The sequence below is a fragment of the Anomaloglossus baeobatrachus genome, chromosome 6, assembly GCF_048569485.1.
Source record: "Anomaloglossus baeobatrachus isolate aAnoBae1 chromosome 6, aAnoBae1.hap1, whole genome shotgun sequence".
NCBI classification, from domain to species: domain Eukaryota; kingdom Metazoa; phylum Chordata; class Amphibia; order Anura; family Aromobatidae; genus Anomaloglossus; species Anomaloglossus baeobatrachus.
Window position 1 is genome coordinate 90,198,628 of NC_134358.1, and position 25,949 is coordinate 90,224,576.

Below are 25,949 nucleotides of genomic sequence, written 5' to 3' on the forward strand. Positions count from 1 at the left end.
CCCGATTATCGTTGCTGTTGCAGGTACGATGTTGTTCCTCGTTCTTGCGGTAGCACACTTTGCTATGTGTGACACCGCAGGAACGAGGAACCACATCGTACCTGCAGCCGCACGCAATGAGGAAGGAAGGAGGGGGGCGGGATGTTCGTGCCCATCATCTCCGCCCCTCCGCTTCTATTGGGCGGCCGCTTAGTGACGCCGCTGTGATGCAGCACGAACCGCCCCCTTAGAAAGGAGGCGGTTCGCCGGCCACAGCAACGTCGCTAGGCAGGTAAGTATGTGTGATGGGTGTAAGCGATGTTGTGCGCCACGGGCAGCGATTTACCCGTGACGCACAACTGACGAGGGGCGGGTACGCTCGCTAGCGATATCGCTACCGATATCACTGCGTGTAAAGCCCGCTCAAGGCTAAGGCCACACGGGGATTACTGCGAGTGCTTGCATGACACTCGACACAAGCTTGCATGACACTCGGCACACGCTCGCAGCACAGCAGGAGTCGAGTGTCATGCGAGGGTCATGCGACTGCAGTCCGATTGTGCGATCAGACCACAGTTGCAGAGGGGAGGGTCGGCGCTGCGGAGGGGAAGGTCGGCGCTGCTGAGGGGAGGAAGGGATTTATCTCCCTATCTCCTCCGTTACCGGCTGATGCGAGAATCGTACTGCTCTCGCGTTATACCGATGTAATGCGAGTGCAATGCGATGTTTCACTCGCACCCATAGACTTGAATGGGTGCGAGTGGAACAAGATCGCATTCCACCCGCAGCATGCTGCAACTGTTTTCTCTGTCCGATTAGGGCTGAGAAAATAATCGCTCATGGAAGCTGCTCCATAGAGTAATATTGGTCCGAGTGGAATGTGATTTTTTTATGTGGACAGGAAGGTTAATGATTAATAAGTTATAGAATTAGGTCCGAACCCAGCGCCTTCTCTCTTCTTGCTTCATTTAGATGACGTATCCTACTTCATCCATTCAGTGTCTCTCATTGCACTCCTGTGCATGAGCGGGTGGTATCGGACCTTCCCTCGCACCTGCACTTTACAATACTTCACACTGCTCTAGGCAGGGCACAAAAAAGTGCACGTGTGCAGGAACGCAATGGAGAACACTATATGGATGACGTAGGACAAGTCATCCATATGAAGACAGAAGGCGCCGGATCCAAACCAACAACGCCCATCGTCCCGGAAGCCAAGAGGTGAATATAATAAAAGGTCTTTTCTATATTATGCAGATAGGTTGGGGATTTATATACAGCATTCTAGAACTATTTATAGTTATTTCAAAGATGGGTCCAGCAATATCTTTTCATGACCAGTTCTTTTCTCATTATTGAGAAAACAGTGTTCCAACTTATATGCAAATATGGCTAAAGAGCTATTTGTAGATCTGAAGTCTCTGTCGATCCAGTTTTATTCCCCTCAAAGCGCCGCCTCATGCTTGACTGACAGCCTCTATGCTGTGTGACCTCAGGGGCAAGGAGCAGTCAACCAAGCAGCAGGAGGTCGGCGCTGGATCGGAAATAGAGCTGGAGTGATGGAGGTTTCAGATCTACAAATAGGTCTTCAGCCTCATTTGCATATAAATTCAAACACCAATTCCTCAATAATGGAGGAAGAAGCTGGCCATGTGTATAGGTATTGCTGGACCTACCTTCAAAACAACTAGAAATAGTTTGGTGTGGCAGCGAGTGTGACTATAGTAACTTGATGACATCATAAGTAACAGTGGTGATGTCACTGCTTTTAATTCTAAATGCTTAGCACTGGCAGAGTTCAATACTGATAATTACTGATTGTGACTAATGTGAGAGAAAATAGAGACATGATCCATGACAATCTTTCAAATTTGAGTTATCATTTTCAAGAGACAGCCTCTGAAAAAAAAAACCAACACAGGAGTAAAACTATAGAAAGCCTCATTTGTGGCAAACTAGTCCACTTTGCTCTTTAAATTTCCCCATTTCGCCTTTATTATTTCAAAATGTCATTATATCCGATCCTCATCCTCAATGAATCATGAACTTCTCCATGCACACAATGGAGACGATTTATAAACTTGCCTATCGGTCATTGGTTGCTTATAGTAACCAATCACAGCACAGCTTTCATATTTCAAAAGCACTATTAGAAATAAAAACTGTGCTGTGATTGGTTGCTCTGGACAACAATGTCCGTTTTTTTAGACCATTTCATAAATCATCCTCTTTTTTAGTCGACAGAGTGACTCCTCATACTCACTGTATATGTGACTAGGGACGCTTGGATTGGATGTGACCTATTAGGTAAAAATATTTTACCCTTTCTTGGTAACTAGAGTGGCGAGGAGCGGTAGTCATGGGTGAGGGACTGACTCCGGACTCCATGGCACACTACAAGAAATACCTAGCCCTGGCTGGGTGTGTAGACGTTTGCCATGCAGTCTGGGAACCCGGGTAGGCCTCATACTGCCGCTGTTGTCAGCTGGCCAGGACCGGATGATGACGCATGCACAAGGAGCCAAATTTCACTTTAAACCAGAACTCTTTACTGGACAGTTCAGTTTTATTCACAACCTCACATTCCAGATAGCAGGATAGCAGACACATATTGTCACAATGTTAGTTTGGGAAAGCGAGGGACAGGGGGCTCCTATGCTGTCCCTTATGCTAGGGGACTCTAGGATATCCCCCACCTCCACATTACTCCTAATGGTGAAGATGCCAGAGTCCCATGCCTTTCTATTCCCGTGATAATTACTATTCTAATACTCCCCCCGTCTAGGGAGGGACAGGGCAGGAGTGTGATGATAAACAGATAAGGATAGACAAGAGTACATCAAAACTCTGACACATTTCATACACAGGAATGGACAAAGAGAGACTCAGGAGAAAAATAAGAGCAGGAAGGTAGCAACAAAAAGGACACAAGGGTAAACTCCACAATCGCACACAGCAACATGTATCACACCAGATAGTGTGTCACCACACCTACCCAGACCAACTAAGACAAACAATAGCTGGCACTAATGGAAATGTCCAGCCAGCATACAAAGGAGGAGAGTAGATGTGATTGGTTCCTCCACATGTGACCAAAGATGACTCACAAACAGACCAGGAGAGATTAAAGGCCCCGTTACACGTTACGATTTATTTAACGATATGTCATCGGGGTCACAGTTTCTGTGACGCACTTCCGTCATCGTTAGCGACATCGTTGCGTGTGACACCTACGTGCGACTCTGAACGATCGCAAATAGGTTGAAAATCGTTGATCATTGATACGTCATTCAGTTTCAAAATATTGTTCGTCGTTTGGTACGCAGCAGACATATTGGTACGTTTGACCCCCTGCAAACGACGAATAACATCCACACGACCGCCTTGGTCAAACAATATATTGCTGAATGATGTTGCGTTGTTTGTGAGATGTGTACGTGTGACCGCTACTAAACGACCTATGTGCGATCTCGGCAAATCGTAACTACGATCTGGGCGTGTCACATTGCTACTGAGATCGTCAGATAAATCGTAGCATGTAACGGGGCCTTAACTCTTGCTAGACTGCCTATGAACTACCAATCTGTTGGTTGATGCCAGAGTCAGCCTGCACGGATTAAAGACCGCATAGAAGTTATCAGGCAGAGTGTCAGAATCAGTAGCCTGAACAGATCCCAACGCCGCCATGACAGTCGGTGAAGTTTCTGAAAATCTCCGTGTGACACATCTTCCAGCACGTTATCAGGCACAGTACAACTTCCCTCTGGGTTGTGTTCTATCAAATTCTGCTGGTGAGTCCCAGTGCAACCCAGGCCAGAGTTATGGGGGTGTTACACGCAGCGATATCGCTGGTGAAATCACCCGCCCCCGTCGTTTGTGCGTCACGGGCAAATCGCTGCCTGTGGCGCACAAAATCGTTTGGAGCCGTCACACAGACTTACCTGCCTAGCGACGTCGCTGTTGCCGGCGAACCGCCTCCTTTCTAAGGAGGAGGTTTGTGCGGCGTCACAGCGGCGTCACTAAGCGGCCGCCCAATAGAAGAGAAGGGGCGGAGATGAGCGGGACGTAACATCCCGCCCACCTCCTTCCTTCCGCATTGCCGGCGGCCGCAGGTAAGCTGTTGTTGTTGTTGTTGTGGAACGATGAACAACCTGCGTCCTCCACAATCAACGATTTTTTTTAAAAAGGAACGACGTGTCAACGATGGACGATAAGGTGAGTATTTTCCATCGTTAATGGTCGTTCCTTGCTGTCACACGCAACGGCATCGCTAACGATGCCGAATGTGCGTTACGGAATCCGTGACCTTGGCGATATATCATTAGATACGTCGCTGTGTGTGACAGGGCCTTTACAGTGTACACCTTTCTTGCAGTCCCACATCCAGTCTCTTCAGGGGTCCAATAATGATTGGAGTAAAGTTTTGCACCCCCGAATGTCTATCAGGAAACCACTCCATCAGCTGACTATGTTCACATGTCAGTTAAGGTTAACCCGGCACCTAGACAGTTAACCCCTTCATTACCTATGATGTACCCATACATCATGGTTGGGAAGAGGTTCCCGACCTATGATATATGGATACATCATGGTGATCTTACGGGGCACAGGAGTTGTGGCCGGACGATTGCTCCCAGACATCAGCTTATATTACAGCTGAGACTCAGCTCTCACAGCAAGGAATGGTACCATCACTGACCTTGGTTGCTTAACTCCCTAAATGCTGTGATCTATAGCAATCACAACATTTAGGGGCTTGGAGAGGGTGTGTGCTCCCTCCTCTCCCAACCAATCGGGGCTCCTGCGACATGATCACGGGGGCCTGATCATTGTCATGACAACCTAAGGTCTTCATGACCACCTCCAGGTCATCCAGCTATGGCAAGCCTCTGAGATCCTGCCATGAGCACAATCTCAGAGGCTTGTGCAGCACTGACAAGTATAATGTATTGCACTGCTGCTGCATAGAAATACATTATATTAGCAATCAGAGCAATAAAAGTTGAAGGTTGTTGAAATTAAGCAAATTTTTAACATTCTTATTTATTTTGAGGCGGCAGAATGAAGTAAGGGCTTATAAGAAAGCCGTGGAGACACCATCACGTGTTTCTCAACGCTGCCAGAAAACTAGCCAGGTCTTTCACTGGGAAGGAACAACCACGGGAAGGGCAGTCTCCAGTCAAGGAGACCACCTATGCCAAACATGGTATCCATCCACAGACAGCCGTTTCGGGGTAATTACTGACTGCCCTTCCCGTGGTTGTTCCTTCCCGGTGAAAGACCTGGCTAGTTTTCTGGCAGCGTTGAGAAACACGTGATGGTGTCTCCGCGGCTTTCTTATTTGCATATTACCCAGGAGGCATTGCTCTAGAATCACTGCGTTGAGAAACACGTGATGGTGTCTCCGCAGTGGATATGTTGATCTCCCTAAGGTCAACAATGCTTGCTTATGAAGTAAGGGCTTGGCTGGGTGGTGTCAAGGATAGGGCAGAGTTAAGGGTTACTCCGAGGCAGCGGATTTCGCATACAGGGGAGATTGTCATATCATTTGTAGTGATAAATAAATTGGATAGGGAACAAAGAGGAATGGAATATTCAATTCTCACAGAGAAATCTGTAGATAAAGATGTTGTGTCTGATTCCAGCACCTGCTGACATGCCGCTTCGAAAGACTTTCAGGAGAATTGAAGCCCTATGGAGGGACTGGGATAGAAGAGCTCAAAAGTCAGGACTACGAAGCACTGTGTACAGTGTCAATGGAGACGAGTACACGGGGGAATGGATGGATAACCTAAAGCATGGTAAGGCTGGATATCTCATTCACATATTAGTGAATGATGGACTAAAGCCTGCTTTACACCTTACAATTAAGCATACGATATCGTATGCGATGTGACACGCCTCCATCGTATGTGCGGCACGTTCAATTTGTTGACAGTGTCGCACAAACGATTATTTGCCGTCACACGTACTTACCCTTCCATACGACCTCGATGTGGACGGCGAATATCCACTTCCTGGAGTGGGAGGGACGTTCGGCGTCATATGGCAGCCGGCCAATAGAAGCGGAGGGGCGGAGATGAGCGTGACGTAAACATCCCGCCCACCTCCTTCCTTCCGCATTTCAGGCGGGAGGCAGGTAAGATCTGTTCATCGTTCCCGGGGTGTCACACACTGTGATGTGTGCTACCTCGGGAACATTGAACAACCCGACATACAATTTTTAGCAAATGAACGACGTGTATGCGATGAACGGTTTTACGTTCAATCGCAATCGCACGTACCTGTCACACGCAACTACGTCACTAACGATTCCGGATGTGCGTCACTTACGACGTGACCCCGCCAACACATCATTAGATATGTTATAGCGTGTAAAGCCCGCTTAATAGATTCAAGCAACCATATTTGCCCACATTTACCTTAGGCATCCATGGTTATGACTACGATTAACTAACTAACTGTGACTATATCAGTGGTCGTAACCATGGATACCGAAGGTCCTGCAATGCCCTGAACATGAGGTAAGCGACATAATGAATCAGAAGAACTATACTACATTTCTAATTAGAGGTATTTGCTAATATTACTATAATTACACCTACTACATATTGGGATAGTATCTTGGAAATGGCAATAACCCTTAAGTGTTGGTATTAGCCCACAATGGGAGGGATTAGTTGATAGGGAAAGAAACAGTTCCTTCTAAGAAGTTAGTGCAGACCCAGTAAGTAACAGAAAAGGACATATTGTCTGTCGAGGCCGTATGCAGTGGGTGACTTGTTGCAGACGGAGGAAAGAGACCAGAATGGAGATAGCGTGATCCTCAAGTCTTGGCTGGGACAGCGAGAGGCAACAACAGTAAGGCTAGACTCCGACCCTTGAATGGAGTGGCCCCAGACTGAAGGAGCTGGAGGACAGGACTCTAGTGACCAGGGCATTAACCGTCAAGGTAACAGGTTAATCCCAACTGACGTGTGACTCTAGTCGGCTTACCCTGATGGAATCTCTCCCAAATGTCTGAAGAGCATAGTCGCTGCTCCAACATAGTGACAAAACACTCTTACCCCCCGATTTACGATAAAAACAGACATGGAGCAGTAGAAAGAGAAATGACTTTCATGAACTCTACTGTTGAGGTGGACTGTGTTGCATTGGCACTCACAGGAACAGTAGGAATGGAGGCAACCCAGTGGAAACAGACCGTGCTTGAAACTGTGGTGTACAAATTAAACGATTTGGAAGCGATGTTCGCCCCATCACTTGTGTGAAATTGTGGTATATAGTACAAGCTATCGCAAATTGTAGCTTCAGGTCTCCAAGGAGAACTAAAAGATAAAAGGAAAAAAAAATAAAGGAAAAATAAAATCGAAAACGTTTGTCACCCCCATTTTCTCATATTAAAAAAACCCTTTAAATATACATATATGTGGTATTTCCAAGTCAATAAAAATCTAATTTATCAAAGTCTAAAATTACCATAATTGAAAACCTATACATAATGAGTTTTAAGCAAAGATAAAAATAATCTTTATTTGAATTAAAAAAAAAATGATAAAAACAGATAAAAGAGAAGGGGATAGACACAATGAAATTAATCCCTCCACAGGAAAATTGGTCACATATACAAAGCAAAAGAGACGCAGAAATACACGTGGTATGAAAAAGAAAAAAGAAATAAATGTGGGGAGATACTATATCTCTCAATTAATGAGACCGAAAACAAATGCAATAAAAAAAAAATCAAAAAAAAAAAACAATACACAGTGTTAGCCACTAGAGGACTCTGCAGTAGCTAAAATCCAACTGTAAAAATATACCTGTTGTCTGGCTGCTAGAGTGCAGGGAGCAAAGGACCTGAGGGATTAATGGTCACCCTGAAAATGCTATTTATTTTACCCGCTTCACGGTTTCCGAACCCTGAAACAGTTAGTAGTAACAATAGTATGAACATACGCACGCATTATGTTCATTTTCTATAGCAGTTTCGCAGAGCTTTTTCAGTAGGAAACTGCCTGAAAAAGATATCCTGTGCATTATATGATGAGTGTTTTCTCTTTTCTTCGGATTTATTCTTTGCATTAATTTTGTCTTTTAACTGCCATTTCAGGCAAAGGCGCATGTATCTATAAACAAGTCAATGCCATCTATCAAGGAGACTGGATTTGTGGGAAGAGGTGTGGATACGGCACGTACTCTGTTAAATCCGCCAGTACTGGAGAATACATCAGGGTTTATGCTGGCAACTGGTCTAATGACAAGAAACACGTGAGTTGCTACTTTATGTCCTATCAGATACAGTACAGGCCGCTGCTGTAGTATGATGAGCCGATAGGATCAGTCCAGGATGGCGGCCATATTTAGATCTGATGTCAGCATGAGAGCAGAATACAAGAGAGTATATGAACATAACTACAGGACACAGAGGCTTCCCTATCTGTGACATGCAAATATCACTGAATGTCAATTTCGTCTCTTTGCAGGGATTTGGGACTTACTACTGCTCAGAGGGTGAATACTATGAAGGAGGCTGGGAGTGCGGTCACCGGAGCGGATGGGGAAAGATGATATATGCCAATGGCGACATGTATGAAGGAGAATGGCAGAAAGACAAGTACTGCGGACAAGGGATACTTTTCTCAGGCAATGCATATTAATGTGCTGGCATTATTACAGTTTGCTAGAAAGAAAGTAATTGTGATTTTAGAAGATTGGTGCTAATTGTGGCCCCAGCCCTGCTGGACAGAAACCCAGGTTATCATCACTAACACTTGTGTCTCTGTATGATCAATCGCTGGGACACTGCACCATCTACCAGAAGCGTTCTTCACTGAATGACAGTCGACCTTCAAAAACAACAACAGAGATCAGAGAGATACCTCAGATTTCAGCCACTTAACCCCTCAAATGCAGTGGTCAATAAGGACGATGCATCTAAACATAGCAATTACAATTTTTTTTTTCATTCTTTCTCTCCTGACCAGGCTGGGACTGGCCCACAGGAGAAGCGGAGAATCCTCCAGTGGGCCCATTGGCAGTAGTATGTCACCTATCCTCCCAACATGATTAGTAGTTGGCACAATACACTTGTTTCACTATGTAGAGCAAAACGAAGCATCTCCTCATTAATTTTACAAACTACCCGGTATAATATTATATAGAATCATAGAAAAATTTGTGAATGTAATATATGCATGTAGTTGATCAGTGGGCCCCCAGAGTCACTGTTACTGGTGGGCCCCTGCCGCCCCAGTCTGACACTGCTCCTAACACATCAGCTTTGAATAGAGAGGATAATGTCCCACTTTGCACTATTAACCCCGGGGCGCATATGGAAATAAATGTACGTCTGTGATAAAGTTCTGCATGTATAGAGCAAGTCCATGAGCCGGGCCCACTCGACACACAGGAAACGGAGTCCAATTTCTTACTAACTGATAAGAGAAAAACTGATGAAAATTGTATAGGACACTGATGAAAACCAGATGATACTGACGAAATGCACTGAAACACTGTCTGATACACTAGTGTTCAAAATAATAGCAGTTCAATATGACTAACCAGATTAGTCACTGTTTTTGGTATAAATTATATTACCACACTTCAAACAATTCACCAGTTGGTGCAGTAGATGCTTAGAAAACCGCATTCATTATCTGCAGGATTTTGAGTCTGTGTTTGAATAATTAATGGAAAAAGGGGGTGCTCAAAATAATAGCAGTGTGGAGTTATATTAGCGCGGTCAGTCATTCTGCGAAGAAACCGGTGTAAATCTAGTGGCCCTTATTTAAGAGTGAAGCTGGTACATGTGTACATGCATTTCAGCTCGAAAGCCTGAGAAGTATGGGTCGTTCGAGACATTGTTCAGAAAAACAGTGTACTTTGAGTAAAAAGTTGATTAGAGAGGTTAAAACATATAAAAAAGTGCAGACAATGATCGGTTATTTAGCTAAAATGATCTCCAATGTTTTAAAATGGAAAGCAAAAACAGACATGGAAGAAACCGGAATACGACCATGAATGGAAGAATAGCCAGAATGGCAAAGGCTCAGCCAATGCTCAGCTCCAGGATGATCAAAGATAGTATCAAGTTACCTGTGAGTACTGTGATAGTTAGAAGACGCCTGTGTGAAGCTAAGCTATTAGCAAGAAGTCCCCGCAAAGTCCCACTGTTAAAAAAAAAAAGACATATACTGAAGCGGATACAATTTGCCAAAAAATACATCAATTGGCCTAAAGAGAATGGAGAAACGTTTTGTAGATTGCTGAAAGCAAAATTGTTCTTTTTGGGTCCACAAACTGCAAATGTGACGCCCTGACACCGCTAGGTGGTCAAAGAAGAACATACACCCTCACACAACACCATCCCACACTGGGTTTCATCAGCCACAAAACCCTAGCCACCCCCCTCAGGGTAGGAAGGACACACCAGTGGGCGGGACCAGGCGGATTGGGGGCACCCACCTAGGGGTCTTGAGGTTCCGGGGGAGGGGAACAGTTAGTTCAAGTTGAAGTCAAGTCAGAGTCTAGTGCAAGTCTAAGTCTGAGTCAGACGAGTAGAGTGGAGGTCAAGGCTTAGCCTAGTGAAGGGTAGTCAGGGTAGTGGCCCTGGTTTACTGGCTACGTGGCAAGCAGTGGACCATGTCCAAAAGCAACGGGAGTCCTGTCGCGGAAAATCCAGAGTGGACTGGGACAGGGTTGGAGCCCGCCGCTACCAACAGCGGAGATCCGGTCCAGAACCGTGCACAGGCGGGGTAGCTGGACCCTAGTTAGAAGACGGTTGCAAGCCCCTTCTCTAATTAACCAGGCCGGGAGCAAGATTCCAGACGTTGTTCCAGAGTGTTAGCCCAGATAGAGCAAAACGGCAGCCCACCGTGGGGGATAGGGTATCCGCAACAACCCACTGAGATCCCAAGGGTCAGTTTTCACGGGCACATCTCCCAACCAAAAACAAACCGGGAGTGGACTTCCCCGTTCCATACGAGGTCCTCTAAAATAAAAGGAAAATACAGAGTGTCAGAGGAAGGGACATTGGTACACCAGCCAGGTGTGGGAACCGTATACACCCTGAAGCGGCAGCCGGCCACTGACACCTTCGTTTACCAGCAGACTCGTGTGAATTTATTCAATCGTGAGTACACCAACGCCCCCTGGTCCGGTGCATCACCACCAACTGCCATCACCTCCCGTGATATGGACACTAAGCCCCGGGGCATCCACCACTACCCACGGAGGGGTTAACATTCAGCTGCCATTCCATCGCCCTCGGGTGCTCCCCAACAGCAGCGGTGGTACTTCATCTTACCACACACTGTGGGTGGCATCACGAAATATCTACAACAACTCCCTGTACATATTACACCCCTTTTTATTTGAGTGTCCGCACGACCCCCGGGTCCGAAGACCCCTCGAGCCACTGCGGATCCGGATCAGAGCAGCTCGGCTGCTGGCACGTGAGCAGCACACAGAGAGTTCGTCAAACGACCCCCAAACTCTGAATGTAAGTCACAGGACACTCTGAAGACAGTGATGCATGGTGGTGCAAGCATTATATGGGCATGTTTCACTTGCTATGGTGGTGGGCCTATTTACCACAAACCAGGGATCATGGACCAGTTTGCATATATCAAAATAATTGAAGAGGTCATGCTGCCTTATGCTGAAGAGGAAATGGCCTTGGAATGGGTGTTGCAACAAGACAATAACCCTAAACGCACCAGTAAACAAGCAAAATCTCGGTGCCCCACAAAATTGAGGTTATGGAGTGGCCAGCCCAATCTCCGGACCTTAATCCAATAGAACACTTGTCGGGTGACATAAGAAATGCCGTTTCTGAGGCAAAGCGGACAAATGCAAATACATTGTTGGCTGTAGTCAAAGCATCCTGGCCTGGAATAACAGGTGACAGGAGCCAGAAGCTGGGTGACTCTATGCAACATACTGTAGATGTAAAGCCATTCCAAAAAACTGTGGTCATACAACTAAATATTAGGTGAGTGATTCACAGGAATGCTAAATCCTAAATAAAAAGAGGACAGATTCTGAGTATATAAAGACAAATGCAGACACTGCTATTTATTGGAACAGCCCCATGCTCATTTTGATATTTTCTGTAAAGTAGTTAAAAATTATATACATTTCTCTGCATGTTTTGATTTAGAAAACAGTGTGCAACGTTCCCAATGCATGGAAACTGCAGCTATTATGAAGATTTTGGGCTTAGCTCATGTTTTCATACACACTGCTATTATTTTCAACACAACTGTAAATGAAGAAAAATGAAATGTGAATGAGGCCTTATTTGTAGTTCAGTGTGGATTAGAAATATAGACCAGATTTTGCTATATCAAGTCTGCCAGAAGCAGGAGCGGACACAGAAGACCCAGTACAAGAACAGTATATGGGCCGCAGTCCAATAATACATCTGTGACCGAAGCTGCTTTGGAGATGGAAGTGATCTCCCTTACTTCTACGATCTCTGTGCACCTATGGTTTGCCCGCCCCTGGCCAGAAGCACATGGAACACAAGCCTGTTTGACAATCTTTCTTTCGGATTTCACCTTTTAAAATGCAATGGTGAAAGCTATGGGAAATCTGCATGTAGTGCTTGTAGATTTTGCCCGAGTAAAAAAAAAACAAGTCTTTGTGGCCCTAGCCTTTTATTTTATGTATATTGACAGCTAACAGCCGCTATGAAGGTTCCTGGAAAGAGGGAATGAAGCATGGACCTGGGAAATTCTACTACATGGACACAGGCAGAATCTATGACGGATATTGGATGAAGGACATTGCTAAGTGTGGGACTTTAGAGGACACTGTCGGCACAGAAGCTCCTGACACTGGAAAACTTCCTATTCCAGAGGTAATGTAAGGCTGGGGTCTCACTAGGGTATAGCATCCGGTGCAATGCGCTTGTGAGAATCCAATCACAGAGGGAGGTGTCGTGCAATGTTCAGGTCCACACTCGAGGGGTGCTGCATCGGCATTAGACTTTGTTCACATTGCAGAGTCCACAAGGCAACCTGAGGTCTCCTAGTCGTTTAGCCTTAGCTGAGCTTCGACTGAGTATTTTCTACTCCTTTCCAGTCCTGCAGGAGTTAATTCCTGTGGAGTGGTGTGTGGCTATTGGAGACTCAGGTTGCTAATTCCTATTCAGATGTCTCCTCCCTATTTAAGCCTGAGGTGCCTGTTTGTAGCCGATTATAGCTTCAGCTTATACTCCTGCGATTCCAGTCTTATTGCAAACCTATTTGTGGTGACCTGTAGTTTGCTGTTTGAGTAGTGTGGAAGTTTCCCTGGTGTGCGTTTACTTCATTCCTTATACCTTATTCCCTCCTGTACACGTATCATTTCTTGTTTGTGTGCAGTGTCTACGTGTTTTGTTTTTTCCCGTCTGTATTATTTGTGAGGTTTGTTACAGTGTGCCCAGCCCGCCCTAAGGGTGTGGGAGAGTGGGAGTAAGAACAGGGCTCAGATAAAAGTCATTGTCACACAAGGGCTCAGACCGGGCTACCATCAAGCCTACCTCTGAGATTAGGGTACAGCACAAGGACCCCAGTCTGAGCGCTAGTATAGGTGTCCCTATTTTGTCATTTTATACCCAGTGATAGGAGAAGGAAAGATTAATTTCTGCATCTTCTCCATTGTCAGCCTGTGCATATATCGCACTGCACTTGGATGTCATCAGTGCAATCCAATGTTTCACACGCACCCATAGACTTATATGGGTGTGTAAGATCCAAGATATGCTGCCAATCACAGCATGTTGCAAATATTTTCTCAACCTGATTACAGATGAGAAAAAGAAAAAAAAATCACATATCTGCTCTGCCTCTTTGAATAACATTGGCCCACGTGCAATGTGATTATTTTTCTCGCATTCCACTTGTGCGAGTTATACGCTCATGTAAGCGAGGCCTTAAAGTAAGAAACTGAAAGCAGCATAGCGCACCATATCTGTATTATAGGTTCATCTTTTGTCCCTCAGCAGTCCTACTGACTCCAAGCTGAATCCTATCTTTAAGGATGGGTAGAACCGCACTGGGTCTCTTTATTTTCTATAGGATTTATTCACACAACTGCTGGCCATACTCCGTTAGGAAAGTACAAAAAGAAAAAACCCTAAAGCCCTATTCATTATTTTTGTGCGTGTGTCTGCGTGTGCGTGTGTGTGTGTCTGCGTGTGTGTGAGTGTGTGTGGGGGGTGGTAGTTTAAGTGACTTTTTGTCTTAGCGTATGTTGCACCAAATTCTTGAACAGGTCACAAATACGGTAGTTCATAAATTTTGCAGAAATGCCCTGAGATGCCCCAGAAATGCCTTTTACACTTCTGTGAAATTTTCAACTTTTAGAAATGTTGAAATTGATGAATTATCCAACAACATATAGAAAGCTTTGCACAAACATAAAAAAGAAACAACAAAAAACAAGCAGATAAAATAGGTTAAGGCTAGGGTCACATGATAGTTTAAAGAAATTGGTCCAATTTTCATCCAAAGAAATAGGTCCGATTTTTTTCTCACTTGTCATCTGCGTGCAATCTGTTTTGTTCTTTTCAATTAATTAATTACAGGACTATTTACAGTGTCTAGTGTTGAGCGGACCCGGATCTGAAAAATCGGGATCCGCACGGTTCGAGGTTCCGATCAGAGTCCGACCAGTACCCGGGATCCGGGGTGCACGATCCGGATCCGTTTTTTTTTTGGTTTTTTTTTTTAATCTCTCTCTCTCGTCCCGGATCCGACTCCCCATTCATTTACATAGCCGTGGATTCCGGAACGGATCCGGACTGCGGCGTCAACCCGATCCGAATCCGTAGGACCCGGATTATAGCTGATCCGCTCAACTCTAACAGTGTCCTTTGTTGAAGAATTGTCATTTCAATGACTTGAATGGATACGTTCAGTCCGATTCCCGAGTCAAATCACAGCAAGCTGCAATTTTTATTTTTACACTTGCCGATTAGATATCAGAAAAAAAATATACTATTCTTCTCTGTCTCATTGAATAAGATCGGTGCATACCTGTATTTCTTAGTTTGCACTCGCACAATTTACCGTATTTTTCGGACCATAAGACGCACTTTTTTCCCCCCAATTTTTGGGGGAAAGTGGGGGGTGCGTCTAATGGTATGAATATAGGGTTGCAGGGAATGAGGGTGCTGCGGTGGAGCGGGTCATCGGCGGCACGAGCAGGCTATAGCAGCCTGCGGTGACCACGTGGGCCCGCTCATTACATATGCACACCCATCATCCCGCCCATCATCTCTCAGTGCTGAAGCCGGCGCTGCAGGTGGGCAGGATGATGGGCGGAGGGGAGCGCGCACATTAAACAGCCGGGCGTGATCACCCCTGGCAACTACAGCCTGGAGTGATCATGTGCGGCTGTATTCACTGCTCCCCGTGCATCATCATCAGCGCGGGGTGCAGTGAATCAGTACGGCATACTCACCGTTCCCCTGCAGCACTGCGATGTCCTCCTGTCTGTGCCGGTCAGCTGATATGTGTAGAGAGCGGTGAGCACAGCGATGACGTCATCGCTGTGCGCGCAGCTAGTCATGCAGGTCAGCTGACCTGCAGACGGGAGGACATCGGGATGCTGCAAGGAAGTGACTGGTGACGGCTCCACACTCCAGCGGCGCTGCTGCCACAGAGAGGGGGAGAAGCAATGCTGCGTGGAGCGAGGAACGGTGAGTATAAACGTTTATTTTTTTTTGTGTGTGATACAGAATACATACCACATACCACGATGGGGTTATTTATCAGGATGGGGGTATATAGCAGGATGAATGTATATAGCAGGATGGGGCCATATGGCAGGATGGATGGCGATATATAGCAGAATGGGAATATATAGCAGGATGGATGGCGGTATATAGCAGGATGGGAATATATAGCAGGATGGGAATATATACCAGGATGGGGGCATATAGCAGGATGGCAGTATATAGAAGGATGCCAGTATATAGCAGGATGCCAGTATATAGCAGGATAAGGGCATATACCAGGATGGGGTACATATACAAGGCAGGAGGATCATTACCAGGCTGAGGTACCTTAGTAGAGAATTTGGGTACATTACCCCCATAACAGTGTCAGCAGCAGATCCTCGCCCCATAACAGTGTGTCATGACCACATTTTTTTGCTTAAAATTTTATTTTCCTATTTTTCTCCTCTAAAACCAAGGTGCGTCTTATAGTCCGATGCGTCTTATAGTCCGAAAAATACGGTATATGGTGGTATGAGGGCCCAAGTTTAAAAAAAAACAAAACAAAAAACAAATGAACATCACCAAAAACTAGACAAAAAGAAGGTACAAATGCAATAAAGAATGGCCCACTGAGAATCTACTGTAATTTCAGCCACCAATATTATTATTATTTTTTTTAAGGTGAAAGTGGCTGACCCCAAGAGTGTCCTTGAAGAAGCAACAAGATCACTCACATCTACAGGACAGAATATCCCCATCACTTTGGCTCAAAGTATGGGCACACTATTGGACCACTGTTATCGAGAGTGAACTGAATAAATTTTCGTAGAAGTAATACCAACACCCTCTATGCAAAGAGAAAAAAAAAATGCCTAAGTAACTCAGAAGAAAAATCATACCGACAGCTCGAATGTTTTAAATAACTGCAATAAAAAGGAAAACCATCCATGTCTGTACATAACACTTTCTACACTGACTGTTACATCTCAGCACATCAAGGTTTGCAATGGTCTGCTCCACTTCTCTACAACTAAGATGGAAAGTAATGAAGTAATAGCATATATAAATAACATCGGACAGGGGTGGGCAATTAATTTTCCAGAGGGGCTATTTGAGAGTCAGTGACTCGTGTGGAGGCCCCAACCAATAGGCTGAAATTAATTCTGCTCAATATTAATAAACATATATTGTTTTATATTAATATTAATTGTACTTACTTAATATTGAGGAGAAATAAGTGTGCTGACATCCCCCCAATATACTGTACACTATGAGCCTGTACACAGCACCCCCTATACAGTGTGTCCACCCATATCCTGTCCACCGCCACTAACTTTAGAACGGCAGCAGCTATAGCATAGAAGTGGTGTCTAGGTATAGTAAAGTAGCCATGCGTTACGCAATGAACCACCTATAGCGCCACCTGGTGGAAAACAACGGAGTTAGCATTTTTATTTCGAAAACGGAACGAGATAGAGAAAAAAAAAAGTGAATTACAAAGTTGTAGGGCATCATCAATTCAATACGAATTGCTGCGTTATTAATGTGCATGTCACTTCTTTCCCGCAGGTACCTGCGGTTTTTGACATAGATAATGGTAAAAATCTGCAGGGACCAACTTGCGGAAAATCAGTGGTAAATCCGCAGCAAATCCACACAAAATCTGCGGCAAACCATGGTAAAACCGCATGCGGATTTCGTTGTGGTTTTGGTGCGGTTTTTTTTACTGCAGGTGCAGGATTCTTTAAGAGGGTCCGTTCTAGTGCAAACATAGCCTAACTGTTAGTAAAACACTGTTGAAAAAACCCCCAAAGAGTCTGTGTCTGTAAATCCCCAGCAGAATAATCTTTGCAAGAGGACCTAAGCACAGGGATGGCTTGCACACGCAAAGTCAACACACCCACCGGGAGCACCACCACCAACTCTTCCACCTTGCTTTATGGAGTGGACCAGGAACAGGCCACCAAAGGAGGCCTGCTGAGCTACTGCGATGATGGCCCCACGCCCTCTGCCTCTACACATAAAGGCTATGTGCGCACAGTGCGTTTTTCGCGGCGTTTTTGGGGTGCGTTTTTGGCCTCAAAACTGCAGGTCTTTGCTTCCCCAGCAAAGTCTATGAGTTTTCATTTTTGCTGTCCGCACACATCTGTTTTTTTTACCTGCATTTTTGAGTTAAAAAAAAAAAATGGACATGTCAGTTCTTTCCTGCGTTTTTCTGCGTTTTCCCCCCATGCAATGCATTGGAAAAACGCAGCAAAACGCAGAGATAAAAAACGCACCAAATCGCGGCAAAAACGCATGCGTTTTTTCGACGCAGGTGCGTTTTTGTGCGTTTTTAGCGTCCAAAAACGCACAAAAACGCAGCGTCAAAAAGACGCAGTGTGCGAACCTAGCCTAAGACAACAGAATGTTCATCAGCACACCACTACATCCAGCAGCACCATCTGATACTGTATTAGCAGGAGGCAGCGTTTCCACAGCTTGATGTCCCATGTACTGACTGATGGGTCTTCCACAGTTAACATTTCAGTTGACTCCCTCCCCCCGCTCCCCTCTTAATCATGGCCCCAGTACTGACAACAAAGAATATAGAAACAGAGTCATATTCCATTATTCCTAACTATAGTATTCAGCCGTGGCTGTCTACTTTAACCCCTTCAGCCCCCGGACACTTTCCGTTTTTGCGCTTTTGTTTTTTGCTCCCCTTCTTCCGAGAGCCGTAACTTTTTTATTTTTCCGTCAATCTTGCCATATGAGGGCTTATTTTTTGCGGGACAAGTTGTACTTTTAAATGAAACCATACGTTTTACCATATAGTTTACTGGAAAACAGCAAAAAAATTCCAAGTGTAGAAAAACTGCAAAAAAAAGTGTGATGGCACAATAGTTTTTGGGATGTTTTATTCACGGTATTCACTATATGGTAAAACTGATGTGTCGCTGTGATGCCTGAGGTCGGTGCAAGTTTGTAGACACCAAACACGTATAGGTTTACTTGTATCTAAGGGGTTAAAAAAAATTCACAAGCTTGTCCAATAAAAGTGGCGTACGTTTTGCGCCATTTTCCGAAACCCGTAGTGTTCTCATTTTTTGGGATCTATGGCTCAGTGACGACTTATTTTTTGCGTCTCGAGCGGTCGTTTCTAATGGTACCAGTTTTGCACAGATGCTACGTTTTGATCGCCTGTTATTGCATTTTGCGCAAAACTTGCGGTGACCAAAAAACGTAATTTTAGCATTTGGAATTTTTTTGCCACTACGCCGTTTACCAATCAGATTAATTGATTTTATATTTTGATAGATCGGGCATTTCTGAACGCGGCGATACCAAATGTGTGTATATTTATTTATTTTTTTAAGCCTTTAATTTTCAATGGGGTGAAAGAGGAGTGATTTGAACTTTTAGGTTTTTTGTTTTTTTTTAAAACTTTTTCTTTTTTATTTTACTAGTCCCCCTAGGGGGCTATAGCGATCAGCAATCCGATAGCTCTGCACTATCTGCTAGTCACAGCTATACAGCTGTAAACAGCAGATACGGTCACTTCCTGCTTCACTGGCCTCCGGGCCAAGTGAAAACGGAAGTGACTCGTCATAGCTGATGCCGTCATCACATGACCCTGTGCTACCATAGCAACCACAGAAAGTCACGTGATCACTCACGTGACTTCCGGTGGGGGCGGCGGTAAGTAAAAATCGTGACCGCGCGTATATACATCTCGCTGCCAGACTTTGGCAACGAGATGTAAGGGGTTATTGTTACGGGTGGAATGTGATTCCACTTGTAACATGCAGGCACACATCAGCTGTTGAAAACAACTGATATGTGCGCCGATCGCCGCATCCTGCCCGCGGCAGGGGGCAGGGCTTAACGGCACATGCTCCATGACGGAAAGATCCGTCAAAGGTCGTGAAGGGATTAAACAATAATTCTTTCAAACTAAATGATTCGAGACCCCGGGACACTCCGTTAACAGCATCGGGGGGGTCCCTAAAGTTGATGGGACGGCGGTAGCAAGGCAAGATGGCGGACAGTCAGTTTGATCCCAAATCCAACTACGATCTTTTTAACTGTTGCAGTTGTGGTGTACGCTACCGTAGTTGTCATTTAATCTCAGTAAGGGGATCTGTGAAAACAGGCTATTTAAAAAAAATTGTTGCTCTATGGGGGGAAAACTCTACTAATCTTGGCTGTGTGTTCATGCAGGGGCACAATGATTGTATTGACCAGTCAACTGCCCACACTTACACAACCACCACCAAAGGCCCGTCTGGTGACAGCAGTGACTGATGCATAGCTCTTTCCTTGATGTCTCCAGCATTGTTGGTGGCCATCATTTCTGCTCAGTGTGAAACGACTTTAATCAGTGAACAGAGCTGAGGCCCACTGGTGGCTCGTCCGGCAGGACGATGACGCCTGTGACTGGTGGTGTGGTCAGGTACCTTTGCAGCTTGTCTAGCACACAGACCACGCTGATGTAGATGGTTTTGAATGTCCCTGGAGTTGTGTGGCATTCATCATGCAGTTCTGAAGAGCATTGTTCATAGTGAAGCGGTCAACAGTGTGGGATGTGGAAAAAGGACGGTCACTTCTATGCCTTTTTGTGACTCTTCCAGTTTCTCTGCATCTCTGTTGCAACCTGCTGATGACACTCTTTGACACTAAGCTCAGTGGTCACTTCTGTCTGAGAACATCCTGCATGAAGCCTCACAATTGTGAGGTACTGGTGATCAATTGTTAGGTGTCGTGTTGGTCTCAGGATGTCAAAATGTGTACACCATGATGAGGAGGACTGTTGAATACCAATTGTAATTGAATATATTACATAAATAATTTCCCAAGCAGTATTCGGCTAAAAATGTTGGATACTTTATTAGAAAAATTTGACATACAAAATACACCCATAGACATAATAAAAGACAGATACAGTACTGCTAGAAACCAGGAGGTGGCAGGTTAATTGTACAATTCTACGGACATGACCACGTATGGCAACCAATATAGCACAATAGTTGTATTAGTGTGCAAGAGTAGGTCAATGAGCCTAAGGTTGCAACCCTATTTTGTATAAGTCTAGGGACAAACTGTGGTGATATAAATTAAAAATGTATAGTCATACAAGAATATAGAAGTAATTATGGCACATATATTTGTAAATAGAATGTGGGGTTTTAATTACAAGTAAAATATATCTTTGTACCGTGTTAGCCAGTAGAGATAAAAAAATTGTTTAAAAGAACTGAAGTCCTCAGTGGTTGATACCTTTTAATGGCTAACTGAAAAAATGGTAATAATTGCAAGCTTTCGAGACTACTCAGGTCTCTTCATGCCTGATGAAGAGACCTGAGTAGTCTCGAAAGCTTGCAATTATTACCATCTTTTCAGTTAGCCATTAAAAAGGTATCAGTCACTGAGGACTCTGTGTTTTAATTAGTGTGTTATATAACAATGCATAACCAGTGCTCAACTTGTATGACTATATATTGCAGGTTAAAGTGTGCAAGGCTTAGTATAACTACTTTATAGATATAATATATTTAGCATAGTGCATAAAGAAAGCCATTGCATAAATCACCCTGCAAATATATAATAACAGTTGTCCAATGAAAGGGTTAAAGCAACTTACACAGAGAGTAGTCCTGCCACGTCTGGTCACCTCAACATATGTTTCAACAATGATATCTTCATCAGGAGGTGATATCCTATGCTAAATATATTATATCTATAAAGTAGTTATACTAAAGCCTGCTTAAGGCCTGCGCCACACATCCGTGCCGCCGGCACGTGTTTGTCATTTTTTACACGTACCGGCGGCACGGAGACATGTACAGCAATGCTACCCTATGGTAGCAGGCACACACACGTAAAACCACACGGAACGTGTGTCCGTGTGCGTTTGTACGTGTGTGCGATTTTCAAAGCGCTGACATGTCAGTGTTTTCTCCGGCAGCACGGGTGTTACACGGCCCGCACCCGTACCACACGGGTGTAGTGTGGATGCGGTCCCGTGTGACACGCGCCGGAGTAAACACACATGTCAGGGAAAAAAATAAAAAACATTAACTCACCTTCTCCAGCCCTCCTGTCTCTGCCGCTGCTGCCTCTTGCTGCCGACCGCCGCTCATTATTCTCATTGAATATTCACTTCACTGCCTGGCAGCAGCAGCAGCGGGGAGACGGGAGGGCTGGAGACCGAGGATCAGCACCACGGACAGCAGCGCGGACAGCAGGAAGGACCAGGTGAGTATAATAATTACCGGTTCTACGTGTGCTATCGCGGATAGCACACGTAGAACACACGTGTCACGCACGTACCAGAGACACGTACTTACCTGCACGCAACACGCAGGGGAAATACGTGTCTCTCGGCACGTGCGTGAAATTCACGTGAGTGTGGCAGAGGCCTTACACGGTACGACCGATTGTGAAATTTCACAATCGATCGTACCCGCCCCCGTCCTTTTTGCGTCACGGGCAAATCGCTGCCCGTGTCGCACAAAGTCAGTAACCCCCGTCACACATACTTACCTCTCGTGCGACCTCGCTGTGGGTGGTGAACGTCCACTTCCTGGAGTGGGAGGGACGTTCGGCGTCACAGCGACGTCACACGGCCGCCGGCCAATAGAAGCGGAGGGGCGGAGATGAGCGGGACGTAAACATCCCGCCCACCTCCTTCCTTCCACATAGAGCCGGCGGCGGCCGCGGGAAGCAGGTGAGCTGCTCATCGTTCCCGTGGTGTCACACGGAGCGGCGTGTGCTACCACGGAAACGATGGTCAACTAAATTAAACGATATTATGGAACCTAGCGAGCAGTACACGACTCACGATTTGTGAGCGATACTGCGTCGCTAGGAGGTGTCACACAGGCCGGCATCGCCAGCGATGCCGGATGTGCGTCACAAAAACCGTGACCCCGACGATCTATCGCACGATAGATTGTCTGGTGTAAAGCAGCCTTAAGCCTTGCACACTTTAACCTGCAGTATATAGTCATACAAGTTGAGCACTGGTTATGCATTGTTATATAACACACTAATTAAAACACCACATTCTATTTACAAATATATGTGCCATAATTACTTCTATATTCTTGTATGACTATACATTTTTAATTTATATCACCACAGTTTGTCCCTAGACTTATACAAAACAGGGTTGCAACCTTAGGCTCATTGACCTACTCTTGCACACTAATACAACTATTGTGCTATATTGGTTGCCATACGTGGTCATGTGCGTAGAATTGTACAATTAACCTGCCCCCTCCTGGTTTCTAGCAGTACTGTATCTGTCTTTTATTATGTCTATGGTTGTATTTTGTATGTCAAATTTTTCTAATAAAGTATCCAACATTTTTAGCCGAATACTGCTTGGGAAATTATTTATGTGATATATGCTGTATAAGTTTATAGGCTATTGCTTTTGAATAAGAGGCATTTGTACTCAATTGTAATTGAACCCTGAAACTTATTGCATGATTCATGGGTCCAACACCTGCTGTGAATTTTGTCATTAACCCCTTAACGACCGCGGGCAGTAAAATTACGTCCTAAATGACATAATGTTACTGCCCGCGGTCCTCCGGCGGCAGCATGCCGCGATCAGCACACATCTCAGCTGATTTTCACAGCTGAGATGTGTGCCTGCTAGGCACGAGCAGAATCGTTATCTGCTCGTGCCGATTAACCCCTTATATGGCGCTGTCAATCTGTGACAGCGCCATTATAAGCGCGATCGCGGTAAAGTTATACTTACCGCCCGATACCGGAAGTCACGTGACGCGATCATGTGACTTCCGATAGTTGTCATGGTAGCACAGGGTCATGTGAGGACTCCTGTACTACACCTGACTTGCTTTCACTTTCGCTGTGCCCAGCAAAAGCGAAAGAGAGCGTATCTGCTGTTTACAGCCTTGTAGCTGTGATCAGCAGATACTGCAGAGCGATCGGAATGCTGATCGCAATAGCCCCCTAGGGGGACTAGTAAATTAAAAAAAAAAAAAAAAAGTTAAAAAAAGTTTTAAAAAAAAACAAAAACCTAAAAGTTCAAATCACCCCCCATTCGCCCCATTGAGAATTAAAGGGTTAAAAAATAAAAAATATACACACATTTGGTATCGCCGCGTTCAGAAACGCCCGATCAAAATATAAAATCAATTAATCTGATCAGTGTACGGTGTAGCGTCAAAAAACTTCCAAACGCCAAAACGGCGTTTTGTCGCCACAACTTTTGCGCAAAATGCAATAAGAGGCCATCAAAACGTAGCATTTCTGCAAAAATGGTACCGTTAAACGTCAGCTCGAGACGCAAAAAATAAGCCGTCACTGAGCCATAGATCCCGAAAAATGAGAAAGCAACGGGTCACGGAATATGGCGTAAAACGTGCGCCACTTTTTTCGGACAAACTTCCGATTTTTTTTAACCCCTTATATAAAAGTAAACCTATACATGTTTGGTGTCTACGAACTCGCACTGACCCGAGGCATCACACCCACACATCAGTTTTACCACATAGTGAACACAGTGAATAAAATATCTCAAAAACCATAGTGCTATCACACTTTTTTTGCAATTTTTCTGCATTTGGAATTTTTTTGCCGTTTTCCAGTACACTATATGGTAAAACTGATGGTTTCATTTAAACGTACAGCTCGTTCCGCAAAAAATGAGCCCTTACATGACCATATTGACTGAAAAATAAAAAAGTTACGTCTCTCAGAAAAAGAATGGCGAAAAAAAAAAAAAAGGAAAGCAAAAAAAAAAAAAAAAAAAAAAAAAAAAAAAAAAAAAAAAAATCGGCGGTCGTGAAGGGGTTAAACTCATTAGAGAACAGCAAGTTGTGTAAAAAGTACTGAAACAGTGGACATGTGTATCCAAAAGTTTAGAGAAGGTCACATTAAATTCACCTGAAAAGGTTAGAGGGCATTTTAGGATGTAATTTACTCAACCTCCATGGCCTGTATGCACGCTCAACACGCAAGACTCCATTGCTGAACAAACAGTATGTTCAAGCGTGTATAAAAAATTTGCTCAACAACATTTAGACAAGCCTGTGAAATACTGGGAGAATATAGTCTGGTCGGATGAGACACAAATTGAACTCTTTGGATGCCATAATACACACCATGTTTGGAGGCCAAAAAGCACTGCATATTGAATCACCACCAAAACACCATACCAACAGTGAAGTTTGGAGGTGGGAACATTGTGTGGAATTGATCTTCAGCATACAGCACTGGCAAACTTCATATAATTGAAGACAGGATGAATAGACAAATGTAACAAGACATTATGATAAAAATCTATTGCCATCTACCAGGATGAACATGACACAAGAGTTGACATTTCACCAAGACAATAATCTCAAACACATAGCCAAGGAAACTCAATTGGTTTGAGAGAAAGAAAATGAAAGCCCTCGTTACACGCAACGACGGATCTAACGATATATCACCGGGGTCACGGAATCCGTGACGCACATCCGGCATCGTTAGTGAAGTCGTTGCGTGTGATAGTAAGGAACGACCGTTAACGATGGAAAATACTCACCTTATCGTCCATCGTTGACACGTCGTTCCTTTTTTAAAAAAAAAAATTGTTGATTGTTGAGCACGCAGGTTGTTCGTTGTTCCCGAGGCAGCACACATCGCTACGTGTGACACCTCGGGAACAACGAACTGCAGCTTACCTCCGGCCGCCGGCAATGCGGAAGGAAGGAGGTGGGCGGAATGAAACGGCCGCTCATCTCCGCCCCTCCGCTTCTATTGGGCAGCCGCTTAGTGACGTCGCACGAACCACCCCCTTAGAAAGGAGGCTGTTCGCCGGCACCAGCGACATCGCTATGCAGGTAAGCATGTGTGACGGCTCCAAACGATTTTGTGCGCCACGGGCAGCGATTTGCCCATGACGCACAAATGACGGGCGCGGGTGCTTTCACCAGCGATATCGCTGTGTGTAACACCCCCTTAAAGCTTTTAGAATGGCCCAGCCAATCACCTGACCTGGAGCCAATAGAAAATGTATGGAAGGAACTAAAGCTCATGAGTTCACAGAAGAAGCCCATGGAGCCTTCAGGATCTGAAGAGTGTTTGTGCAGAAGAATGGCCAAAACCACACCTCAGCAATGCACACCACTAGTTTCCCTATACAGAAGGAGTCTTAAAGCTTCATCGCCATCAAAGGCTTTTGTACGAAGTATTAAATAAATTTCAGTAAGCGTGTGCAAAACTTTTAGCATGTACTATAGGAAGCAGACACATGGAC

The 25,949-nt window shown here is 44.8% G+C and overlaps 1 protein-coding gene across 1 annotated transcript; it reads left to right on the forward strand.

Moving 5' to 3' along the window:
• Positions 1 to 2,197: 2,197 nt before the first annotated feature.
• On the forward strand, positions 2,198 to 16,588 carry LOC142244073 (MORN repeat-containing protein 3-like). Its single transcript, XM_075316265.1, has 6 exons — positions 2,198 to 2,286; positions 5,625 to 5,780; positions 8,090 to 8,247; positions 8,463 to 8,622; positions 12,660 to 12,841; positions 16,370 to 16,588. Exons 2-6 carry the CDS (start codon positions 5,636 to 5,638, stop codon positions 16,496 to 16,498), a joined length of 774 nt encoding a protein of 257 aa, XP_075172380.1. The 5' UTR covers positions 2,198 to 2,286; positions 5,625 to 5,635; the 3' UTR covers positions 16,499 to 16,588.
• The last annotated feature ends 9,361 nt before the right edge of the window (positions 16,589 to 25,949 follow it).

Bases quoted from the DNA above. Each gene is read 5' to 3' on its own strand.
- LOC142244073 (XM_075316265.1), top strand. From the start codon at position 5,636: ATGCCGCTTCGAAAGACTTTCAGGAGAATTGAAGCCCTATGGAGGGAC. The intron at 5,781-8,089 runs GTAAGGCTGGAT...CTGCCATTTCAG, and splicing joins GATGGATAACCTAAAGCATG to GCAAAGGCGCATGTATCTAT. The intron at 8,248-8,462 runs GTGAGTTGCTAC...GTCTCTTTGCAG, and splicing joins GGTCTAATGACAAGAAACAC to GGATTTGGGACTTACTACTG.